We start from the raw sequence: 26893 nt of genomic DNA on the forward strand, positions 1-26893 counted from the left end.
ACTACAAAGCCAACAATGCATGCTAGATTCCCACATCCAACACTCCCGATTGCAGGACGACACCCTCATTTTGAGGGAGGGGAATACTTACGTCCGATGTCACTTCTGTTTCAGCGATGTCGGTTTCGGCGGCGACCCCTGGCCCAAAACTGTCCTCATAAGTGGACGTAGGGTTCGGAGCCGCATTGCCAAACTCATCATACGCCCCGTACTCATACTGATTTTTGTCAAGCCCAGTCACATCATATTCCTTAAGATCATACTCCTTAAAGTCATACTCGTCCACTCCGACGGGGTCGGCGGTGCCGCTGGGCAGCACGGCCTCTGGGACAGCGGTCGCATCCAGACCAGCCTGGGACGTCTCAGTGACATAGTCACCGAAAACTTCCTCTTCCACAGCCTTATTATACCCAAGCAATGCGGCCGGGTCAAGGGGAAGGGAGTTCGAGGGAAGATGGATGTTAGTTTAAGCAGTTAAAGCAAATACTACTGTATCTAATCTACTACTGTATGCAAAGCAAAAGCAAAATGAATTGCATGTAAGATATTTACTAAGAATATCACATCAATTTTTGCCAGCAACAAGGTCCCAGCTAAAGGAAATATGTTTTTAAGAACGTTTTGCTAACTTCAAGTTCAAAATGTTTAAAAAATATTTTTTCTTGGTTATGCAAATGTTAATGGAACATTCCATTTGATAATTTCCAAACATTATGGGATTGTTACTTTTAAATGTTCTCTGAACATTCTTTAACAAGTAGTAACATTTAAAAAATGTTAGTCCAACTAAAAGATTTCATGAAGTTCCATGAACGACGAATAAATAATGTTTTTGTGTTAGCGTTTTGAGAACATTATTAATGACCAGATAACTTTAAATGAACATTCTATTAACATTAATGGAAGAACATTTGCTAAACGTAGCTAAAGTTTGGAGAATATTCCCTGTTAGCTGGGGTTACCTTCTTTGTCCCGTTCAATGGAAATATTTGGGATGATTTGGATTGTATAAAAGGATTTTGATCAGTTGATGAGAATTTATGGCACAAATTATTTGTGGATGTGTAAATGACAAATTGCATAGGTTACAGGGATAACCAGTAATGGACAGGGATAATCAGTAACGTGCATGTTTAAATTTTGGGGGCATTTTTGTGTGTTATTAGCCGAGAGACAGATGAAGTGTTAATTATATAAAAAACATTATTATATTTAATCATTTAATAATCACATATACAAGTCTATGACAGACTTTAGGATATTCCTGTCTTTGTCCACAATAAACATAATGGTAAAATGGAATTATGTTTAGAGGTGAAAAAAGAAGACAGAAATAAATCACACTGCAGTGTTTATGAATGTTAATTGTGTGATCAAATGCAGGAAAAGATCATATTTAAATGAACTTATCATATCAACTAAAATTGTGTCTCTGAAATCTGCATTTGATTACAACAGGTATTTTTTTTGTCCTAAAAATGTACTTAGCACATGGGACAATTTCTTACTGCTTTTTATATGAGAAAAACACACTCACGCTTATTATAAGATATGCAATATCAAAGATAAACATCTGTATATACGTACATCTAAATGGCTGTGAAAGAGCTCGATTCTGTTAAATATAGTTCTGCTAACTAGTGCCAGAACTATTCAACCAGACTACAACAGGGACTAATGCTATGATGTTTTGTTACTTCATCAGAGGTCCACATATTAGCATGTGGACGCTTCAACATCAGCCCTCTTTGGGTCACTTACTGAGGGAACTGTTTTGAATGGGATGTGCCATCTTCTCAATGATATTCAGGGCTAGAAAATCAGCAACCTATCAATATTTTAGCAATCAATTCTAAGACAAACATAGATATCACTGCATTAGATTTAGATAGGATGGTTGATCATTCATACATTGCTGTTTTTTCTTGAATCCAGCCTTAAACATCATTGACATCCACAACAGAAAGCTGAAAACCAACTAAAAGTCAATCCACTGAGAAACATACTTGATATTCTAGACATGTCCAAAGTTTCAGACATGACAGGAAGTGGATTGGCTAAATTTAGAACTTGGCGGTTTCATGGTGAATATCAGCTTTTATGTTGTTGGATAAAACAGTTCCCTTGCAGTGACAGTTCCAGAGTCGAAAAACAAAACAATTGCCATGAATTGTGGTTTTGTCTTTGTCATTTCAATCAAATACTTCCTTATAAGACGTGTGCCTGGAATATTCCTCTTTCTGTCCCACATTTTAGAGACCCTCACCCCTACTGTCAAAGTATATAATCGAAAGATTACCTGGTTTGGTCCGGTGGTTGCGACAGGAGACCGAGTTTTGGAAGCATCTACTGTTCCGTAGTCAAGTTCACTGTCTGTATAGTACTCCCCATCTACATTGTTAAGCTATAGCAGTTTCAAAGTGAGAAAAAAAGAGGAAGAAGATAAGAAAGGAGGAATTAACACAGTTCAAGCAGTTCCACAAGCGTTACAGGCCGGATCCGCAAGGACGGCATCTAGGGAAAAGTAGCGGACGGCACGCTCAGACTATCATCAGAGATTTCCCTCACTGAAAGAGAGATCTTGATGGGTTCTGACACGAACTACACTTGTACTGTTACCCCTAGAATGGCGTTTCTTGGTGTCAGTGGCAGGTATCCATCTCTCTTCTTCTTAGGGGCTAACTTTTTAGCCTGTTTTTGCTCCTGGTACTTATAGGGTTTGGAAAAAGACTTAGGGGACTTTCTCGTCCTCTTCGTTTTCATGGAGACACTACGTTTCACTCTCTGGAAAAAGGTTATGGTGAAGGGAAGAAGACACAACACATCAAGGCATCCACGTTAGAAGGTAAATAAGATCCGGTTATTATTCTTCAAATGTGGCTTACTTGGATAGCTTCAAGATAACTTGGGATACACTACCATTCAAAAGTTCGGGGTCAGTAAGATTATTATTGTTTTTGAAAGAAAATAATACTTTTATTCAGCAAGGGTGTATTACATTGATCAAAAGTGGCTTTTACATGCTTTATATATTTCAAATAAATGCTGTTCTTTTGAACTTTGAATTCATCAAAGAATCCCGAAAGTAAAAATGTATCAAAAATGTTTAAAAATGCAAATATTTTTAATATTGATAATTATAAGTAATGTTACACGTTAAATTGATCAAAAGTGACAGTAGAGTGATATTGTTACAAAAACAATTCTGTGATTTTCATCTTTCTATTTATCACAGAATATATTAAGAGCATATAAAAAGCATATTTTAATGATTTCTGATGGCTCATGTGATACTGAAGACTTCTTTTCCAGCTTTTCCATCACATAAATAAATTACAATTTAAAATATATATTAAAATAGAAAGGAGTAATTTTAAATTATACCAATATTTCACAATATTACTGTTTTTACTGTATTGTTGATTGAATAAATGCAGCCTTGGTGAGCATAAGAGACTTCTTTCAAAAACATTAAAGCATCTTACTGACCACAAACTTTTGAACTGTAGTGTAAATCACTACAGTTAAAAAAGAGTAAAAGTCTAGCATACAGCCATATAATCTCCTTAAACAAACATTTCCAGTAGTACAGGGTGTACCAAACTGCTCAATGGCATCACAGGACGCCACCAAGAAACCACTGTGGAACAACTTGACAGACCCATACACCGGTCAGCCCACACCACATACTTTTGCCCATGTAATGTACTGTAAATAGGACAATGAAAGGGGGTGTGGCTACCTCATGATTGACATAAACACATCACACATTTCCTGCATTATTTACCTGCGGCTCAGAATATTCATCTGTCGCTGTTGGGATCGCTCCCTCATAATAATCAAATAAATCCCCATATTCAACACCAGTTGGGTACTGCACACAGGGAGAGGATGAGAGAGAGGTTAGCAAAGCATACAAAATTGATTTAGAATGTAATCTACCCTTGGGTGCATTACATACTTGATGGTTAGGTATACTGTATAGCTGGTTTTATACAGTACAGATGAATTAGAAACAGCAATCCTGATCACAAGTTTATCATGTTACAGCATATTTTCATGTTTGCTAATGCGTCCAATGAAAATAAGCCACGTTAGAGTGCTAAGTCATGATCAAAACAATCTCAGAGTTACTGGATTGTGTGAGAGTTCAGTATATGAACATACTACATTAATTACTTTAATGTATAACATGTGATGCACTTATTCTGATTTACAGGTGGGTGTTTAAAAGCCTATAAAAAGGCCCTGCATGTCTGAAGCAGAAGATGAACAGCCACATGTTGGTTGTTTTCACAGTGAACCCCCTTTTTTATTCTTTCTCATCTTTATATGAGTGTAAAATCCCATCTGTCTTCTAAAGCAAAGGCAGATTAAAGGCTCAGACATAATAGAAAGAGTCAACTCTGATTTCCTATTTCTAACACATTTCAAAGTCCTAATAGCTATAAAACTTCCTGTGTCTGGTACAAAGTTTTAAATGAATATCTAGACTTTATAATTGTCATTAAATAAATGTTAAGTGTTACGTTTAGAATATTAAGTTTAATGTTAATAAAAAACTGTTAGATTTGGCTGTAATAAAAGGGAATTTCTATATGCATTCATCAATTATGACACATTTTTAATTAATGAATGGATGGCTTAATAAATATTTTGCTTATGTTTGTGTAGCAGTTTCTCTGTTTCTGCTTCTTCAACACAAATAACGGCTGTTAGAGGAGCAGAAAAGCCAATAAAACCACTGAGTCGGGCTCTCCGGAGCTTCATCCATCAAACATAAGTATATGTTAATTCTCATACAGCATAAGAGCTCATAAAACACTGCGCTGATGATCAGGCCCTCTTCCACGGCTGGTGATCACTCAGCATTGATTGGACCCCATTCAGCCTGGCCCAGGATGATTTATGAGCAGAGCATCTCAGGGTTATTGATTTCTCACATTTAGGAAACGACCCTCTCCCTGTTTCAGCAGGACATAATGGGTTAAAATGACATATGGTGTCTGTGCTTACAGGAGCCATCACAGAGGTCAGAAGTGTCAAGGTGAGGCTGACCTTTGACCTGTGATATGTTTTTAGAATATATACACTACTGTCCAAAATTTTGTCAGTAATATATTTTTTAAAGAAATTAAAACCTTATTTTAGCGAAGACATGTCAAATTGATTAAAAGTGACAGTAAAGTGACAATGTTACAAAAAAGTGCTGTTTTGGATATTTCCTTTTAACAAAGAATCCTCAAGAAAAAAATGTAAGCAGCATTGATAATAATAAGAAACGTTTCTTAAGCGTATTAGAATGATTTTTGAAGGATTGTGTGACACTGAAAACTGCTGAAAATCCAGCTTTGCCATCACAGGAATAAATTACATTTTAAAATATACTGTAATAGAAAACAGCTATTTTAAATTGTAATAATATTTCAGAATATTACTGTTTTTACTGGAATTTTTTTATCAATTTAGGTACGATTCATATTTTTTGAACGGTAGTGTAAAATATATATCTAAAATGTATTTGATCTATTTTCTTTGTGGCATGAGAGAAAAATTCCTCACTATGACGTGTTAAAAAAAATGTAATTTGTAGTTTGCCATACTTTATCTAAAAATAATTGTATCTATTTAATAATAAGAATAATAATAATAATGTGTCGAAGTATGATTTAAATTAACATTATTGGTCACTTCCTGTTCTTCAATGTTATTTCATAATTTTGATGACTTCCCTCTAATTCTAACATGTGGAAAACAACGACAAAGTCTAAGTCTGTGTGTCCAATCGTTTGACCGGTAGTGTCAAAAGTATCAACGACGTGTCAGACTTCCAGAAACGTTTGGCCTTCTGGAAGGCTTATGGTCTATACTAACCTCCTCCCCGGGCTCTTGTGCTTGCAGTGTGTCCTTGTGGGGGACGTCACAGTCTGGGCTGTAGTGTTCACAGTAGTCGTAAGCTGCTTTAGGGTCGGACACAATCAGCAGTTGTTGGATATCACCCTGAGGGGACGAACGACAGAAAGATACATGAGATACATGTGCTCATTTACCAAAAATACGTCTATTGTTATACTAAGACATCAAGTAATACTGATGAGGCCCTTGAAATTGTTGGCATTGGCATCTATGGTTCCTTGAAGAACCTTTAAAATTGGTGGAACCTTTCCATTCCACACAAGGTTCTTTATAGTGGGAAGCTATGAAGGCTCTTTAGAATAAAAGGTTCTTTATAAAAGGTATCACACTAAGAAAAAATGGTTCTTTTAAGAGCTGTTCTCTGAAAGGTTCTTTGGGGAACCAAAAATGGTTCTTCTATGGCATCATTGTTAAAAATCACACCTTTATTTTTGAAGGTTGTGGTTTGTCAAAACAGAACAAAAATACCACTTTTGGATAGCAGGAAATGCATGGAATGATGGAATGTCAAGGTAACAAAATAACAAATCATCAACCACTTTCACAATGAGGAACGCGGGTCAGATGGTTCAGGAAATTGCTGTTTTATAAGCAGGTAAATAAAACGTGTTTCATCACGAAACACCTGGTAACGGAAACCCAGACAGGAAGTTTCCTCTCATATAAAATGCGGCCTCCAACAATGGTTAGACAACAGTTCATAAAACCTTCTGGTCAACACATTAAACACACATTTATAAAGAAACCGAACATCGTCTTTCTTCCAAATGAGTGAAATCTGTTTCTTGCCATATTCTGGTCAGAAACAACAGCATGCATTCATCCTGCATTATGATCAACGACCTACTGATTAAAACATCATTTACTGTATGAGGTTTTGATTTAAGCGATTATTTTTGTCCATTTCAAGGCCACATGTCTCTCATAGGCTGTAACTGATTAAGATCATTCCGTTCAGCTGCTGCTTTAGATTGGTTCAGTATGACCAGGGTCTGTTACGAGCATGACTTCTACAGTGAGTACTCCACAAGTAGATCTGGGGGATGTGTTCGAACCTGAGGTCTCTCCTTGGCACTGTCACAAATGGAGAGAGAGAGAGACTGTGCGATTTAGCAGCAAGGCAACCACTGAAAAAAAAAAAAAAACAGCAGGCTTGGACTTGTTAGGGGCATGTGTGTCTGTGTATTTTTATACCGCTCTCTGTAAACTCAACTGTATAAACAGCAAAATGCTCAGGTGTGCCCATAGTAAAAAAAGAGGTGTGTTTGACCTCCTTATTTGAACAAAATACCAGCTCTTAATATTATTATTTAATTAACGCAAATAAGACACTTAAGGGAATAGTTTATCTGCACTTATAAATCCACCATCACATGACTTACTTTCTTCAGAAGGATACAAAATGTGAATTTTGGAATAGCATCCAATACATTTAAAATAATGAAAGCGAATGAGAAAATGGGCTTTAAAGCTTCAAATTAACAACTTATGAAGTCATCTGGTGGCTTTGTGTGAAGAACAGATTGAAATTTAAAGGCAGAGTAGGTTATTTGTTCCAGAATTTTTTTTTTGTTAAGCAAGTTGAAAGTCTCTTGACATCGTGATAGCAATCACTACGTTAAGTGGTCTAAATGTATTTATATGTATATCGTATGTGGAAGGCGTAGGATCCATAAAATGTTCGTCCAATCATTGCATTCGGTCCGTATGTCCTACAAGCCTGTCAACATGTGTATTTCCATACCTCACCTAAATTCGCACTTGCTTGCGCAGACATCACACGTCATCAGCGCGTTTCATGCTATGCAATTCAACAAACGTCAGTCATTGAACACCGTAACCGAAAGAGCAGCCACCTTTTACAGTTCCTCTGATCCAAAACAACAAGCTTATGCTGCATTTACGCCATAACTATTGTGATTTGGAAGAGATGGAAACCCATGATGTTATATTCTCGGAGCGGTTCGTGACTCTGATTTATGTGTTTTAGCAACACTATCAATGCCGAAACGAATCTGCAGCAGTCAGTTGGTACAGGTCAGTGCTATTTAAGCTGTTTACGTTCATTATTATTGTAATGTTATGTGCTTTGAGGTACATGAGGTACTTTAACACAGTCCCTCATGATGCTTTTGTTTGCTCCCTGCTGCACAAGTTCATGTTTTGAAGGAGGCGTGGCTTTGGAGAAGAGAGAGTCGGATATTATTCTTTCAAAGCTAACTCGCTATTGCTAGCCTCTATGAAAATTGCCTATCCTACCTTTAGTTTTACTAGTATTTTTCAGTGAAAATCTTGAAAACCACCCTAGATCCAAACTCATGACAGTTCACTAGAGAAGTAGAACGTGGACGAATCGTTGTATAATTCATTAAAAAAACAATCAATATCAATAGTCAAATCACACTACTAATCTGTAGTCAAGTAAATCCAAGCCGTATTTGCATTAATCACCTGTTGGCCCAGTAGCATACAGTACATTTACCAGACCATGAAAGCCAGGATTGGCCCCAAAAGCCAGGCTTGGCATTAGAGCCTGGTGCCAAGATGGAGGGGAAAACAGGGAGATCAAGCCAACGGCTGAATAAAAGTGACACGTATTACCTCATTTGAAACCCATGCACCTTAACAACTCCTTGGACCCTGCAGAGCTTATTCTGAATAGACTAGCACTGCAGAGCTTATTCTGAATAGACTAGCACTGAATCAGTTCAAACAAACTTAAGCAAACTATAGAAACATCAAGCCCACCCAGTGGTTTATGTTAAAGTCACCATGAAATCAAAATGGACAATTCTTTTTTTTTTTTATGGAATATTGCAGTATTTATTATACCACAACCATCCAATCAATTCCCAACCGACACAATCCAGCCCTACATTTTTTCTTGTTCGAGAAACAATTTCACTGTGATATAGGTCACAATAGGGAAGAAAAGACTATCGCAACTTCCATTTCATGCCGACTTTAATGCTGCCTTGCAATGTATATCGTAAAAGATGTTTGTTTGGTAACTGTAAAAAATTTTACAGCAGCTTTCTCTCTATTGTCACAGATACAATATAAAGTGCAATCCATAGAACGATGTAACCTAGGTAAAATGTTAAGGGAAAATCTATGCAGAAATGTTTAAATAACGTGAACCAATAGCATCACTCAACAGCTTTTCACTAATGACCTATGAGTCATTCGTAAACATCTCAGCTTTGTACTAAAAAGCTTGTTTGTCTGTAAGGCCCAGTGTGTGAAAAACTATTTAAGATGCAGACCCCCGGCATGAGAATACAGTAAACTGTTCAAATAGCAACATAGCACAGTAGGAAACCTTTCATTAAGTACCATAATGCCTCAGCTTTACAACATGAGAGAATTTGGTCAATTTTCCTCAGTCATTTAATTGTGCTTAACTGCTCTAATTACAGAACTAGAGGGAGCCAATGGTGGCGAACACCAAATCGGAAACAAAAGGAGCAGTGAACTTTGATGTATCCAAGCCTTGAGCCGTGAACTCAGCGGCCTGGCAACACACCCAACGCTATTAGCTGCGGTCAACGCTATTTCCTTACCTCACAGACAATAGTAATTAAGAGAGCAACCTGGGCATTCAGGAAGTGTGGATGGGTTTCTGAACTGTCATTCAAAGTGTCAATGATCAATGCAACAATTCACTCAGGAAATATCCTTTACTAATAATTTTCATTTTTATATTTTCACTTTCATTTTAGTTAGTTTTATTAATTTAGCTGTGTGTTTTGTCATATTTAGGCATACACTGTAAAAAAAAAAAAAAAAAAAAAATCATGATTTATCACTTTTTGTCTTTTGTCAAATCAACTTAGATAATTTGGTTCAGATAACATAATATTTTCAGTTTCTGTTGATAAAAGTAATCTCTGTTTTATTAGCTCATTTTTTAAAAAAAAAAATCAAATTTTAATTTTAAGGCAACCAGGTTACTTACTTTTAAATATTCATTAATTTAGCTGTGTGTTTTTGTCATATTTATTTATTATTAAAGGGATAGTTTTCTTTCTTCTATTACTCACTCTCATGCCGTTCCAATTTTCATTAATCTTCGGAACACAAATGAAGATATTTTTTATCAAACCTGAGAGATTTCTGTCCCTCCATTGAAAGTCTATTCAACCAAAAATCTGACGCTTCAAAACATTTATAAAGAGATTGTAATATGAAATTGAGCGTTTTAATCCAAGTCATCTGAAAAGACAAGATCACTTTATTTGAAGATTTTTTTTTTTTTTTTTTTTTTTTTTTTACCATATAAACGTTGATCAGCTAACTGGAAACTAATTGAAAAGGAGAAATTATACCTTGGCAACTAGCTGAAATAAAATAAATATTTTTTTTAGCATTTTATTTTATATCAGTTAACATTTACTTTATTTCAAGTAACAAAGGTGTTTTTTAATGGTTTTAGCTTTAGTAAACAATAATAACCCTGGTAGTTTAAAGAAAGGTTCTTATTCATTATGAGACAGATATTAGACTTGTGGAACTAAGTGCAGTAAAAAAAATAAACTCTATATTTTAACTTATATCTGTTTTTGGACCACTATCCTGCATTGTACACTCATGCAGAATCTGCAAAAATCAAAGGCTTCTCTACAGGCCCTACAAAGTGTCGATTCATCCAGGGCTAGTAGGGATGTTGTTCCTACGGGTCTGACCAGGTATTTCCCCCATATTTCCCAAAATACACTTCAGAAGTAGCCATACAGTGGGAACAGTCATGGTGTTCATGCTCTCACACAGAGAACTCTGTGTTTCCATCCATACAAATCCCAGATGACACGCCAAATCTAAATACTGGGCATACCTCTCATAGCTTTTCTATATATGCTGCAAGAGGTAAAAAATTAAGAATATATCTAGGATGAAACTCTCTAAACTGTCAGGTAAACTGTATGAGACCACTTCGAAATGACCTTTATCACAACCCTCTAAAAAAATGTTATGGCCAAAAGCCCAATAAGTTTAAATGTTATATTGCAAAAAAATAAATAATAATAATTAAAAAGAAGTTGCACATATACGGAGCCTCGCACATGAATTAATACGTTCTGTGAATGAATTCTTAATTTTGATCATGATATCTTGTTTTTCCCCTGCTAGTCATATATAAATATCAAATACTGAGTATTAAAGTTTGACATATACAAATGATCACAGCCATCAATTTGTGGAACATCATCTTCTCATAAAATAGGTTTTGATAACAGTGCATGAGGAATTACGGTAACATAAACAAGATTCACAACAGTGCAAAACCTCAAGGGTAAGGGTCAAGCAAATATATAATGTCACCACACACTAACAACAAGAATTCCCAATTAAAAATACTTCAATTAAAGCAATTTTAACAACAATATGGGCTAATAAGAAATAATTCCCATCCCCCAGTAAGCAAGTTCTCAGTTACACAGGCAAACACACATCCAAGGCCTCAGCTAGCCCTCCTTTTTAACAAGAAGCAATGCATTTTAATATCACCTGTCAATCGGCCCATTGTATGCCATTATTTACAGCTTTAACTCATTCTGACCCTGCACATTCCACACTGCCTCAATTGTGACTTTTAAAAGAACGCAAGAGAACAAACGCACACATAACACTGTGAAACAGGATACCTAAAAGACACAAGTTTGCCAGTCAAACTTTATATGTGAGATACATGAATAAAAAGAAAGTGCAGAAAAAAGTTTCTGAGCACATTTATATATGCCATAATGTATCACATGCAGTCATGACAGTGAAAATATTTTAATAACTAGCATTAATTAGCGTTTTCTGCTCTAATCGAGGTGATGGCAGGGCTACTGACTTTCCTTTAAACCTCTAACTTGTCATGTCTGCTAATTAATACATACATATGCCACCCCTACAGAAATCTCTATGGTCTGAATCACACACACACACAAAACAATTGTACAGTGTGAAGTAATTTGGCAAAAAACACTTTTTAATACCTTAAACCACCAAACGAATATAATCAGGTTAATCTTTAAAATGCATTGTGCGATGGTGCAGATACTATAATTTTACTTAAGAAAATTCACAACATTAGCCATGTCGAATAAAGGCCTCAGCTGAGGCAGTGAGCAATTCTTGCATGAAGAGGCTCCTCTGGCTTTGAGTAGCTTTAATTACAAGGTGAAAGAAGCCTTCATAACAGGAAGCGAGGGGAAAACCCGACCGCTTAAAGGTAAACAGTGACACAAGGTCTGTCTGTGTTATCCTGAGTAAGCCAGTGTCCAGAGGGACAAATATTCACCTTTGCCATTATGGAACTGATCTCTAATACTGGTCAAATCTGAGCATTGCATCTTTAATATGTGGAGAAATAAGGGCTACATTTACTTTCATAGTCTTTAAAACAACCTAAGGTTAGTTGCTTAAGGTGCAATTAAGACCGCATTAGGCTAAAGAGAACAATGTTACCACAAAGTTACATAAATATATGCTGACAGGTTGCCATAGAGATGTAAACACTGATCTTTCTCATGGACCTATAAAAGACAAAACAATGAATGGGATGCTAATGCAAATAGCTGTTAGCATGTGGAAAACACAAAGCATAGGCCAACATAAAATGCCACAAAGTTCACTTTTGTGACATTTGCAAAGAAACTCTCCTTTTATAGTCCTTATGTAGGCAGTTGTTTAACCCTCAGAAACCCCAAAATTGCAAAGCGTTGCCATTCATCTAGAATGAAACACGTTGAGGAAAAATGTTACAGGCCAAATAGTTATTTGCAAATTTCATAACTGAACATTTCGATCTTGAACCTTTAGCAAATAGGCAGCCACCACATTAAGCATGAATGAATATAGCAAAATGCACATATATTCCTGCTTAACTTGTTGGTGTGATAGAGTTTAAAACCTGAGCTGTTGTTGTATGCAGATTTAACACATATATTGTGAAAAACATGTATTATTTAATTTATTGTGATGAAATTAAGCTGCCGTGGGTTTTTGAAGGTAAAATATTTTAAATGTGACGTATACATGCATGACAGATACAAGACTTTGCAATCCACAAGATGGACAAAAAGAAAGGCCAGATTTTACTCTCAATCCAAAACTTCAGAAGAACCTTTTTTTTATTTACAGGCTAGTTTATTTATACCCCATGCTAGTTTTATTTGTCATTAAATGGGCTGAACAGAGCATGCAAAACCCCCCGGAGCTGGACTATTAATTCCAACTCTGGCTTACTCTCCTGTTCTCAAATGAACAGATGTTGGACAAATACGTGTCAATTTATAGCCTACTTGATCAAGCATCTCACAAAGTCAGGCCTTCAGAGTGATATTCGTGCATTATTGCACTGAAAACAGCTTTACCTCAAAAGTTTCCTCATCCAGGATCCTGGTGCCAAAAACAGTTACACCATTGGTGTCAATAATGGCACGGTCACTCCTGCCCAAGGGCTTGGTTAGCTTCTTCTTACAGTCGACAACGATGGTCACAGTCTTCTTCTCAACACTGATGCCTACACGATGCCACCTGTGAGGAACAAGAAGAGTAGGCGATTACAAACCCAGCAAAGGGTTAAAGGCCGCCACACGTGAGACGTGTCTTACTTTAAAACCTTAGACAATTCGCCTCCATTCTTGAGATATAACATTCCTGAGTGGACCACATTCCAGCCTTCAAACTTTGGCCTTGTTTAACACTGGATTAAACTCATTAAACCCTAGACCAAATCCCCTCCTGTGAGTTATCCAGCATGACAGACACTGTGAACATTGTAGAAAGTGTGTGTCAGGAAGGTACAGCAGAGAAACTGAACTGTAGAGTCAAAACATTGAGCTGGGGAGGGAAACTGTTGGACGGGCTTGCGGTAAGAAGCCACAGCGAGATTTCAAAGGCGTATCAATAGCACCCTCGAGGGTGATCAATTTCCCATAATCCACTTCATTAGAAAGAAAAACCTTTATTCTGGCTCGTGTCTTTAAAGTACTTGGCGAACTTGAACTAGCTTTACTGTGGTTAGAAACCAATGTTTTGGATAAAGTACCTGTTAACGGAATAAAAAGAGGCAATTTACATGGTTAAGTCTTAGAGATTTATCGAATGATTGATAGATGTGTGACGGTGTAAAACCACAGTCTCGTACTTCATGCATTTAGGTATTAAAAACATCCTGGGAATATTCTAAAACTTTAGTTAATTCCTGGACTTGCCAGATGCAATGATTTAAAGTCACACATTTTTTACATAAAAAATAACCTTAATTTTCCCTAAGGACGTACAGAGGTGTAATTAATCTTTCCATGTACCATATGCATAAATTATGTAAGCAACACATTGTTGCATTATCCGATTATAGTACTGTATGGTAGAGCAACACATTTTACACATTTCTCATAAATGCATTTCAGATTCTTTAATCAAGATAAAATTTCCATCATTATGACGTTCTAAAAAGCAATTATTTTTTATGTTTCTAAGAAATATAAACCACAAAAGCAGATGAAATTTATATTGAAATGGTAATAGCTAATCTGTTTAGCTGTACAAATTATTTTTATAAAGTCATTTGCAACTATAATTCTTCCAGCACAAGGGAATTGGAATGACAGAATTAGCCCAATCACAGTACATTTAACCCAAAATCCCTAAAAGCGCTTTAATCCTGCACAGAAATATTGTTGTTTTTGCAGCAAAACACCCCATTGAACTGATACCTACAATAAAGCCTCTTACATGTAATAAGACAAAGCACATCCATTGAGTTACATTGTTCTGTCAATTCATTTTAGCACTTGGGGGTATTAAAATAAGACTCAAAGGGTTTCTAGGCAAAAATAAGCATTGCAAAACATTAATAATAATAACATCTAAGGATGCATGTTTTCACCTCAGATTACAAAAATTTTGACTTTATTTCTTGTAAATGTGACTTCATATCTTGTAATTGTGACTTTAGTTCTCATAAATGTGACTTATCTCACAATATGATTTTTTATCTCATAATTATGACTATTTCTCGAAATTTCTCGAGACTTTTTATAGTAATTATGACAGTTTCTTGCACGTGTGACTATACAGTATCTCATAATGTGTCTCGTAATTGTGATTATTTGTCACAACTATGAATTTATATCTCACAATGTGAATTTTTCTCTTAATTGTGTTTATTGAGAACTTTAAGGCCAATTCACATGTTCAATCAGCGTTTGTTTGTGTCTGTTGGGGCAGTGTGAACATGACAGTTATTTTTCATAAAATACTAAATCCTACGTCCAACTTGTTTGATGGTGTTTGTCTGTGCGGTGTGAATTGGCCTTTATATCTCATAATAGTGACTATTTCTAAAAACTGAATTTATCTCAAAATGTGACTTTTTAAATCTTGAAATTATGTCTATTTCTTGCACATGTGACTTTATACAGAATCTCACAATGTGGCTTTATCTAGTAAATGTGATTATTTGTCACAACTATGAATTTATATCTCACAATGCAACATTTTATCTCATAACTGTGACTATTTCTCGCAACTGTGACTATATCTCACAATGTAACCTTTTATCTCATAATTGTGACTTTGTTTCTTGCAACTGCAACTATTATACCTCACAATGTGCTTTTTGTCTTATTTTAAACTTTATCTCACAATTACACTTATATGTTTAACTTTGAGGCAGGAACAAGCTTTCAAAAATGTCTGTTCATGTTGGTAAGAGCTTCCTGATGATGTAACCAAGAAGGTTAATTAAGATCAAGCTTCAGCCCCAATGGATCAGACTTTCCATCTTTCTAAAATAACAGAACCCTGGAGGTCAGATCACCTGCGGCCCTGTCCGCTTCACTTCATCAATCCAGAGTCACAGCGAGATCTCCTCTGGCTTGCCTCGCAGAAGAAATCACACATAACTAACGCCTCAATAGTCACCTGTAATTCTGATTTGTCTGCTTGTCAACCGAAAAGACTCTAAAACGGTTCCAGAAATGTCTTCATATATATATGTAATGGATCAGGACTACAGTGTAAAAGTCTAGGCTGGTAACAAATGACTTCATGCTGGTACAGGCTGATGACTGACCTCCGTCTGACCCTGTCTGGAGTCAGTCTCGGTCTTTCTCTTTGAGGATGGATCTAAACGGGTCTAAAAAAAGCCCCTGTACATTCGGCTTTGTGGTCTGTGACTTACTTTCCATCAGCCAGGTTGAGAGAGCGGAACAGGGGGTAATCCTCCGGGGCAGGCTTGCCTGTCTGATCCTCGTACAGGAAGACAGGTGAGCGGCCCACCTCGACGCCAAGTTGTTGGACGCCTTTCTCGTCGTAGATGGACAAAAGGAAGGACTGGATCCCAGCTTTGGGCTTGATGGTGGTTAGGATGGAAAAGTCTTCAGGGAACACTCCATCTAGAAAACAGCACAAACAGGAAACAAGTTCACTGAAGAGTTCATTGAGTTTTTGAGGTCCATCCAACCAGCTAATTGCTTTGTTGAATTTGCAACCATTATGGAGGACTAATAGGAGTGCCAGTTAAAAATAAAACAAAGGAATCAGTGTTTTTATTTTATTGTATTGTGACATTTAATTAACACTTTAAATATAAAAAAAGACATTTACTAAAATGTCTATATATTTGTCAAATTTAAACGGGATTTATTATGTAACTGTTTTGAATTAAATCTGTCTATTTAAAGCATGTTCTGGCTTTCATGAAGCAGTTTTATTCATGCTTTAATTATTTTATGTAAGGGATAATGTATAGCGAGGCGGTTGTTATAGAGAATACAACCCCGACAGGCTGATCGGGCCTGAAGGGGTTGTATTCGCTATAACAACCGCCTCGCTATACATTATCCCGCTTATTACATGGCTACCCAACAAATAAATCAATAATTTGACACAAAATATTGATTTAAAAAGGAGTTTATTGATTTAAAAACGATTGTATTGCTTCCGCTAAATCCTGCGTCCATAGCAACGCTCTGTTTTTCATGGCAACGGTGTGTTATACTTCGCAGCAGTCTGTTATCAAGAAATAACAGACCGCATTCTACATTGGAATTCAACCAAAGCCATGTAATAAAATGTTATTTTAGTGCATTTACATTGTTTAACAAAAAAGGCCATAAATGAGAAAAGCATTGGAAGAAGATTTGAAATTTTAAACACAGATGTAATCCTTTATATCTACTTAAAAGGGGAAATGCAAGAGCCTTGATAATAAACATCAGATATATGACATTAACTGCGGCTGAAGAAAGTAATAAACATGCATCTGTTTTCACATTATAAAGAAACATCTGCAAAATTATGATCACATTCCAATTACATAATGCATCTCAAACCTATCGTTTAAATTCAGAGGATTTGGAAAGTAGTACTGAATACAAGTTGTATGGGGTACTTTCGTGGGGCTTTTTTGGGTGGGATTGCCTGGTTAAAACAGCAGCTTGGACATTCTGCAAAAAATCTTCTTTTTTGTTTTGTTTCATGGAAGAAGGAAAGACATGTGTAATGACATTGTATTTTTGGGTGAACTATCTCTTTAAACGTTTCTGTTCATTTCTTATGCAACTAAGCAGATGAGCCATGCTGTGGTCAAAAGATTTTAGCCAAGTTCTCCTGCCGCTTAACAATACAAGCGTCTGAGTGAAACATGGCCCTGCACAATCAGAGATGGCATCTCATGTCAAAAGCCTTGGCAACCGCAACAAAGGGCACATTTAAACGCAACTAAACGTAGGCAGGATATGGAGACATGTTCATGGGGTTCGGCTTACCTGGGAAAAGCTGCTTGGTTGGGGCACTGATCTGGGCATTCTTGCCTATTTTGTAGGCCGTGTCTGGCTGTGATGCTCTTCTGTTTGTGCAAAATCCTGAAGTTTTCTGTACTCCTTCTGGGACAGTTGGAAAATCTAATACTTTAAGGACATCCACAGGTTCTGCTGCATGGGGTTGAGAAGATACACAAAAAAGATTAATAAATAAATGAATAAAGAAGGAGAATGCATTAGAAATATTCATAGTTAAGCAGATAAGCGTTTTTTAATAATACTTTTTTATTATGCTTTTTAAAATATTACCTTTCATGCAGTGTATAATATAGCTGTTTGTGAATGTAAAAGGTCTGCAAAGTTTTAAAGATCAAAGTCCACGACGAATAATGCTATTGTCTCCTAAAAGAAAGAATAGATTCTGAACTGCCGAAACGAGTCGTTCGAAATTCCAGACTCACTTTCTGTTATATACGTACATAACAATGTAACACATTTGCATAATGCCACGTAATGGTCTTCATTGGCTGACAGCGAACAACGTCTACTTTGACCCGTCCTCAAACACTGTAGTTGTAGCTGAGGCCTGGAATTGGTTGGTTTGTGTTGTCGACATGTCAAAAAGATGGAAAAATACAGAAAAACCAACACCATCGTTACTGTTTGTATCACTGTGTATAAAAGCGCTGAGGAAGCCTCTGGATCGGCGATGTGCAATGTATATTAGGATAAAAAAATTTGGCCTTTGACGCATGCAAATCTTTTGTAGGAAACCTCCAATATAAAATTAGCAACTAAAAATTAGAAATGTGTTTTTAACTTAAACTTCAACAGAACAGCTTTTGAAGACTTATTTAGGATAATCTACATATTATCTATTTATTTACACAATTTTATTCCATTTTTAAAATATGTATACTGTAATTATTATATAATATCAAGTGCAAATCCAGGATCAAATCATATAAAACAGCTACTGTATTTAATTCTTTTGTATCTATAATATTTACTGTATAATTGGTTAGTCATATAACAGATTATATATGTGAGTGTGGACAGTAAGTTTAATGAAAGCTGCACAGTCAAATGAATTAAACTAACCTAGTGACTGCATCAAAATGATCTCTAAACATTATTTTATGACCCACAACCACAAAAAAGAGGCCAATGTCTGAAATTCGGTCTGTTTTACTTGGCTATATATATGATCAAAACTCAATCATTAGTCTTCATTCCTATGAGATTTGACCCTTGTGAAATTCCCGATACAACCTTCGACTCTTTGGGAGACACTTCAGCGACAGCTGGGTTAAGTAAACTTGAACCAACGGTTTCATTATGGTTTACGAAGCGAGATGAAAGATAAACACTGTTTACCCTGGATCACCCTGAAACTTCACTGAGAGGAAGAACTCAAAACCTTAAAGCACCGTTGAGAAGGATGTCTTCATGATTAATTGTGAATGTAGGGGCACATGTTTGGCATCTGGGTGTTTTTTAGAATCTACCAACAGTACCATATGTGTCTTCTGGGACTTGAGTGAATCTTTGGCATCTACCACATAAAACTGAACGCTCAAACCGCCAACAATAAAGGCATGCTACATCACAAAAGGATGGACTGGGAGGTCTAAACCGCTATAATAAAGACGCTGAGGCATTCCCAGTGCTGAGAAAACATTTACCACCCCATTTAAAAGTCTGAAAAGCAAAAGGTGACACACCATTCTTCTGCCGTTTTTTTTTGTGTTGAGTGGAATGCTCCCTCACGATCTGAGAGACTTAGACCGAGCTTTATGCTGAACATACAAGCTAGACAAAAGGAAAAGCTCAAATTCATCTAATACAATGAGGGATCTTATTGAGACGTTCTCCATAACCTCAGGCCTCATATAATCCAGATGTGGTGCTGTCGCTCGACTCTGACCTTTTGTCATTCAAGTGCCAAAGAAAAAGGTCAATACTCCTAAATACTTCAGAATACCAACTGAGAATGTGCTGCCTTTCGGAGAACGCAGCTGATGACCTGGTGCGATTTTAACCAGGCTGCTGTGCAAACACACACGCTGATCTGTTTCACTTTCATTCAGTCTTTGCATTAGGCAGGCTTGTGTGTGTGGGAAAGAAGGTTGATTAGACATCGAGTGTGAATGTGGAGGGAGGTACTAACTGAGAGAGAGTTGCACATCAAGATCATAAACCTGCCATCATTACTATTCCAAGGGACACCACAATGTGGGAGGGGCTTCTTCTGTCATTTGCATAAATCATTTAATTATGAAATTCACTTTTATGGTAACAGGAAGACACAAATGTAGTGCTAAAATAACATATGTTCCAATGGATGAGCTCTCATTTGGTCAAGGGAATGCAATGTAATACATTCAGAAAAGTTTTTAGAATTTCGTCTTTTGGGATGATATTAACGGAAGACCTTTTTACCTGCTGCTCCTTGAGACTCTTATAATGAATTCAGTCAGAATCTCTCTCTCTCTCCCTTTTTCATCCTCTATCTCCCCCTTCTCCCCTCGCTCTCCCCTCTTTGACACATGCGTGCCGCTTGAACAAGAAAGCATTATGCCACAGGCTCTCTCCGTGAGGCAACCTCATTGACAAAATTTTTTGCTAAAATTCTTTTCCCTCACGACTGTAGAGAAACATCAAAGAACAATAAAGCCTTTCAGCCATCTGCTTCTCAAGAACACTGTTCAGTTCACCTAATATTCCAGGGACAGTTCAGCTAAAAATGTGTCATCATTTACTCGCTCTAATGTCATTCCAAACACATTCGTTCTAGTGTGAAACAGATGGGGAACAGGTACAGTATGTGTTTTGTCTACAACATAAATATCTCCTTTGTGAAATGAAGAAAGTCATACAAGTTTGGAACGACCTGAGGGTGAGCAAATGATGATGGATTGTTTATTTTGTCTGAACATCTCTTTAAAAAAATGTTCTTAATTGGCATCTGTGGTTTCATGTAGAATCTTTAACTTCCGTGGAACCTTTCCATTGCACTTTATAGTGGAAGAATGTTTCTTTGGGAAACCCCAAATGTTTCTTCTATGGCATCGTTGCGAAAACCCCCTTTAGGAACATTTATTTTTGAGAGTGTACATTTAAGATGCAACAGAGAGAACCGCATGCAATTATGTAACATCAAAACGTTACATTTACTTCAAAAATGGACAACCACAACAAGCATGCATAGAGTTAACTCGCAAAAGCATGACTCGTGAATAGCTCAAATGGACTTGATACCTAGTCAGCACCATCTACCATTAGAGTACGGAAAGATTTCTGAAATGTGTGCATTGTTTGAAGGAATGCACATCTGATGTTCTTCAGCCCCAGGGGCTGAGAAAACATGTCAGTACACTGCCAGCTCAAGAGGGCACCAGGTAGAAATGCCTTCACAAGCCACAAACCGCAAAGGATATAATGCATTGCTTCAGAAGTCCAATTGGATTAATACATTATAAGATCTATTATCAGTTTTGATAAAAAAAAGAAAGCAAAAAGATTAAGTTTATTTTTAAGCAACCTTAATAAATGTGGCAAATAAGAGAACAACAACAATCCATTGTCATTTTCAAACAAAATAAATGCCTAATTTAATTTTGCAAGGAACTTTGTTCCTGTAAGGGTGAGTGAGACCTATCATAAGGCCAGACTGGGGCCCCTGGGTGGCTCTGGGCCCTTTGAAGCCTCCAAAATAATAGGGATGGACAGAGAGGACAGTCATCAAATAACGGGAAGGCACTTAGTAGAGAAACATTCCCACTGGGAAACTCATCATGTGGACCTAGAGAGACATGGGAGTCACAATGTTGCGAAAGCCACCACTTGGGCTTCGGTGGAGCTAGGGGTGAATGGGGAAAGGGTGATTTTGGCTATAGCCCACTGTGGGCTCAACGCTAGTTCATTACCTCGCAGCAATCTCTAATGAACAGTGTAAAGCGGACAAGACTAAAAAATAAAAATAAATAAAAAAAACTTTCAAAAGGGAAAGATTTTATTTGTTACATTTACACCATATATAAATTACAAGTGCATTATTTACATTTCCATATTTCTGTAACCGAAAAGAGAAAAATTACTTGTTGCAGTTCTTATTATCAGTCACGCCCATTGTAAATTGGACCTCCCAGGTCTCAGTTACTATAAATCAAATTCTTATCATAGTCAAAGATTGTAAGATAGCTCATAACACAAAAAAATCATGTCAGTGTGCCCAGAACACTTGCTCACAATGAAGTCTTATGAGCATAAATTAGTAGCCTGATATCAATTACAGATAATCTCCTATTAATTCGCCTCTCTTTGAATGCACTTAATTTGGCACACAACTTCATCACCACAATCACACCATTCAAGAAGATACTTTTACATTTTTATATTCTTAAATGTAAGGCATGGATGTAAAACCCTGAGGAATTCCACCATGCTAACCGTGTCCACACACACCTAACGGACCACAGGTTCAAACAAAGAGCTTTTTTTTTGCCCCAAAGTAAATCCTAAACTGTCTCTCCGTGACACTTTCTTGACACATTCCTCCTCTTCACCCTCTCATTGAGTGTAATATAACATAAAATATATCGACATAAAATAAAATCGCAAAACGTTGGGTATATGCAAATTGAAAGGGCAGAACAAACAAAGTCATGCGCAAAAGTCTACTTGTAGGTAGTTACATACTTTCACTACTAACTATTTGAAATTACACACTCAGACCCTTTCTGTGTTTAACATTGTGATCACGATCCAATCATGCAATGCACATATTGTAGATAAGCTAAGCATTATGAACCTTATGTGTTATATGCCCATGCAATTGCATTATTAATTGTATTAAACGCTTGTGAAATCATTTGGGGAACTGATGGCTTTATTTTAACGAATTCCAAAGAATACAGTCTTCTTCATTTCATGATTACAATGTCTTTTGATTTCATATGCACTGGTAGCCTATTCTATCTTGTAGAACACCCACCCACACACACACACACACACACACACACACATATGGGATGCAGATCTACGATCACCTGTCTAAATTAAACGCGTTAAAATCCGCGGGCGCAAATGCGCATCTCCTATCTGACAGTCCCTATAACTTCATCAAAAGTTTGGAAGTCTATCTTTCCTTACCTGCTCTGACATTTGGAGCCTGCAGAACCAGAACGAGGGAAACTGTGATGAATTTGAAAACAGTGGAATCCAAAAGCCACCTTTTCGTTTTCCACATTGGGGACCACCTTGGCCTCTCCATGGTTGGGGCGCCCACAAATGTGTACAAAACCCGGGGCGACCTCTGCTTATTTGAAAATGATCTCCCTTCTACAATCCCAAAATGTGCCCGATCTGCTCTAAACAGCCATATGTGAAGGGTATTTTGTTTCGCCGGGCCCCCTTAGATCCTCCTTTCCATGCGCCCAGCCTTCAGACTGAAGGGAAATGGGCTTTAATCAAAATGAGACGCTGAGCGCTCGATCGCCTCACCGTCAAGAGGGCTGGACCCAGACCCTGGATTACAGGAAAATGACAAGGGAAAAATACCCCGATTAGCAAATCACGGGGCTTGAAAGTTGGCTAGGGATCCACCCATCAGTTTTCCAAAGCCTCCCCTGGTCGCACTCTTGCGCGTCCCCCACGAAAGCCGGTAAAAAAAAAAAAATCCCTGGAGTAGCCTGGGAATGAGAGAGAGAGAGAGAGAGAGAGAGAGAACATGCAAGCAATTCCATATTTCTTCAATGCTTGTACGTTTTCGGATTATGCATATTTGCATCACCAACAGAATGGTGAAACCATTTATTATAACTTTTCTGATAACATAAACAAGCATGCTTACCAGATAATTAATGTAGCCTATATCAAACAAGTATATGTTAATACCAGATAATTTAGGTAGCCTATATTGTTTTATGTAATTATGCATACTTTATAACTATTACTATAGTAACTACATGTAACATATGTAACAATGACAGTGTTACCCTTTATTTTAAGGTGATGTAGTTGCATTGTACTAACTCAAAAAAGTCCTGAGTAAAGAAAAAAGTACTGAGTAAAATTTCATTAACTACACTATAGAGTTACGGTTGGGGTTAGGGTCTGGTTTAGGGTTATTTACTTGTAATAATGCATAATTTACTGTTATTACTATAGTAAGTGCATGTAGTAACATGTAACTACGTCACCTTAAAATAAAGTTATTGAATCAAGTATTCCAGAGAGCTGTGTTTTAGCTTAGTTAAATTTTTAAGTAAATAAACTTCTAGTGAACTGAAAAAGTTAAGTTACGTGAACTTGACAATTCCACATAACTTACTTTTTTTCAGTTACGCATGAAGTTTATTAACTCAATTTTAAGTCAACTGATCACTTTTTACAGTGTGGCTTTGAATGTCAATAAGCAGGAAAAAGTATAAAAGACAAGAAAGTAATCAAATGAAAACACCTTATGTTTTGCAGACCTTTATTCTTCAAGAGTGCATGTGGAGGTTGTGTGGGAGGGGCTAAGTTTGACTGACAGCCCATTACTTTTCCCAGTTTCATTCCTCCACACTCTGCAACGTAAAGGTGAAGAAATTAGTTAACCACATAATGACTGAAAATCAGAGTCAAACACAAACAAATCAAAGTATGAATAAAATGATGGTATACTTCTTTTAGTAGGCTATGATTCATTTAGTTTAAAAAAAGGCATTTGTTTGGTTTGCAGGAAATTCCTGTGTTAAATGTGACCAATAGTCGTTTCAGAAAATGTCTCTAGTTCTGATTCAAATAGCCATGTAAAGGCTAAGTACCATGATAGTTTGAAATGGAATTGTTCAACATTATATAATTTATGAACCTGTAAATGATCATTTAGTTTAGCTCCGCTTCTAAAATGTAGTATGAATAAAATGAACAACTGGCTCTACAAACAAATGGCACGCGGACAGCTTGTGATCCATGCCAGAAATAATTTTTTGTTAGCATGCCAAATCTCTTTTGTGAATTGATTAAATAATGAATAAAAGAAAAAAAGAACAAATGACTGTGGCATTTTGCATTAAGAATCAAAATCAATAAAATGATTAATACAAAATCAGTGAGATAATTCATCTTCATACAAATACAACAAAGCATTATGTCATCACCTCAGGGCAAGTTGGAACTCTGTGAACTGTCTGCAGAAACATGCACAGTAGATCTTCAGATCCTAAGATTATTTGCATGCAGTAACGCCTGTGATCACGATTACATTGAAGTGCATTTAAAAAAAAAAATTGCAGTAATTTTACCTTTCACTGTGCTGATGGACTCTGCCAGAGATCAAAGGTCAAAACATATTCTGACAGTTACATGGCTCTGATATAACAAATTTGGCATTCTTATAGGCTACTTATCATATTGTGTGCAGTGGGTGTGAACACGGTGGATAATCACAAAGATATAATCTTTGTGATTAATGTAATCACACATACATTAATAAATAAAACATAAAAAGTGCTCCTCATTGCCAAGAACATGTGTTAAGATGTGTGCAGAACAGATTCTCATATTCCTGTCATATAAAATTATGTAGCCTAGTTATGCATGCTTTGAGGCAACCTTTTAGTGTGTTTGTATTTTTATCTTCAATGATACTAACTATACATGACTTGGCTCAGTCTACATCTCTTCACAATAGTAAATTCAGTTCAGTTCCAGGACTGTCCATGGGTGAACTCAGCAGGAGATGGTTCAAAATCTTATGATCGTATGACCACAGACAAACAAACAAACGAATGAAAATGAACAAAGTGGGAAAAGGGTTCTTTAGATTCCTAAAATTTTCTTCACATTAAGAAAAAATTTATATTTTAAGAACAGTTAACTTTAAGTTAACAATGCTTAAAATAATTTTTTTTTTTCTTAAAGGGAAAGTTCGCCTTTAAGTAAACTTTATTAAGTAATCATTGACTCACCTTGGTGTTGTTCTATTGTTGTAAGCCTTTCTTTCTTTAATGGACCACAAAAGGAGAATGTAAAAAAAAAAAAAAAAATAGTGACCAGCTTTCAAAAGTATCACAGAAATCGAAATTAACAAAATCGCGACATGAAATACATGAAATTTGTCCAATATCACCGGACTGGAACTCTGTTTGTCTGATGACAGTCTGAATGACAGCTGACAGATGTGATGCGATAGAAAAGATGAGTTATATTTCATGTCCTGCAGAGAAGCCCAACAGCCAAGGTCAAGAATTTCGTTAAATATTACATTTAATTTCAGTTTTTTTCACTAAACCCTATCATATACCCCTAGGACACTTGGAATATTATGTCACATGCCACATGGGATCATTCTGTGAAACTTTTACGTCTAAGCTTGATGCCTGACGCTATTCTATATAATATGGACGAGCGCGAGCGGGACATTTAAAAAAAATTCTCTTTCTGTGTTCCATAAAAGAAGGGCATACGGCATTAGAACAACACCAGGGTGAGTAAATTATGACTCAATTTTCATTTTAGGGTGAACTATCCCTTTAATGTAAAGAACATTAAGATTTTTTTTTAGATATGACTAGTCCCTTCAGCATTATTATTTGTCCTTAAGTGAAATCGTAAGGGGAGACTTTTCACAGGCACACACTATCCAGCCACTAGCTTCTGTCCATCAGAGTCTAAACACACAGAGCCTGAGGGAGTATAAAGGGCTCTTTCTGTCTCAGCTCAGGACTAGAGCAGACCGAGAGTTCAGTCACTCAACATACAACCTGTGCTCTGTGTTCAACAAAGAACTCCCACAGAACACATTCCCTCAACCTGGGGAGTGAACTTAAACATGAGAAACAATCGAAAATGCTCAAACTGTACGTTTGAGACTACTCTCTGAGGTAAAAAAAAATCTAGACAGTGGTAGGACTGTCATTCTGGAATTGTGAGCCGGTTATTTTAACTGTGGTCTACCATGGTTGGTACTAGAATGAATACTGGTTAAATATCGCTTCCATTTTAAGAGCATCTACATCTGTAATGTCCACATTGTGCATAGTGGAAGCCAAAGGGGGGGGACTGCTGCTAACTTTATTTGGGTAAACATGCATAATTAGCCTACACAAGCTCAAAATAGCTTTGGTTAGAGAATCATAAATGTGCAGAACTTTGTTGTGGTGTCATTAAGTATTTAAAAAGCCCATGAAAGTTTAAGAAATCATATACATTGATTATTGACTATG

At 36.6% G+C, this 26893-nt stretch overlaps 1 protein-coding gene across 2 annotated transcripts in view; it reads right to left on the reverse strand.

The window, feature by feature from the left end:
* col11a1a (collagen, type XI, alpha 1a) overlaps positions 1 to 23208 on the reverse strand; it is a 70291-nt gene extending 47083 nt beyond the window's left edge. The window contains exons 1-8 of one of the 2 annotated variants that reach the window (XM_084102567.1): positions 22833 to 23130; positions 17685 to 17849; positions 16097 to 16310; positions 13281 to 13443; positions 5875 to 6000; positions 3788 to 3874; positions 2300 to 2404; positions 92 to 400 (exon numbers count right to left, since the gene is read on the reverse strand). In XM_084102567.1, the coding sequence (XP_083958693.1) occupies positions 92 to 400; positions 2300 to 2404; positions 3788 to 3874; positions 5875 to 6000; positions 13281 to 13443; positions 16097 to 16310; positions 17685 to 17849; positions 22833 to 22953 (1290 nt within the window). In that variant the 5' untranslated portion in view covers positions 22954 to 23130. Of the gene's footprint in view, positions 1 to 91; positions 401 to 2299; positions 2405 to 2619; positions 2785 to 3787; positions 3875 to 5874; positions 6001 to 13280; positions 13444 to 16096; positions 16311 to 17684; positions 17850 to 22832 lie in introns of both variants that reach the window. The other variant, XM_084102568.1, reaches the window with a different exon arrangement.
* Positions 23209 to 26893: the final 3685 nt, after the last annotated feature.

This window comes from Abramis brama (genome assembly GCF_963993115.1).
Source record: "Abramis brama genome assembly, chromosome: 24".
Classification (NCBI taxonomy): domain Eukaryota; kingdom Metazoa; phylum Chordata; class Actinopteri; order Cypriniformes; family Leuciscidae; genus Abramis; species Abramis brama.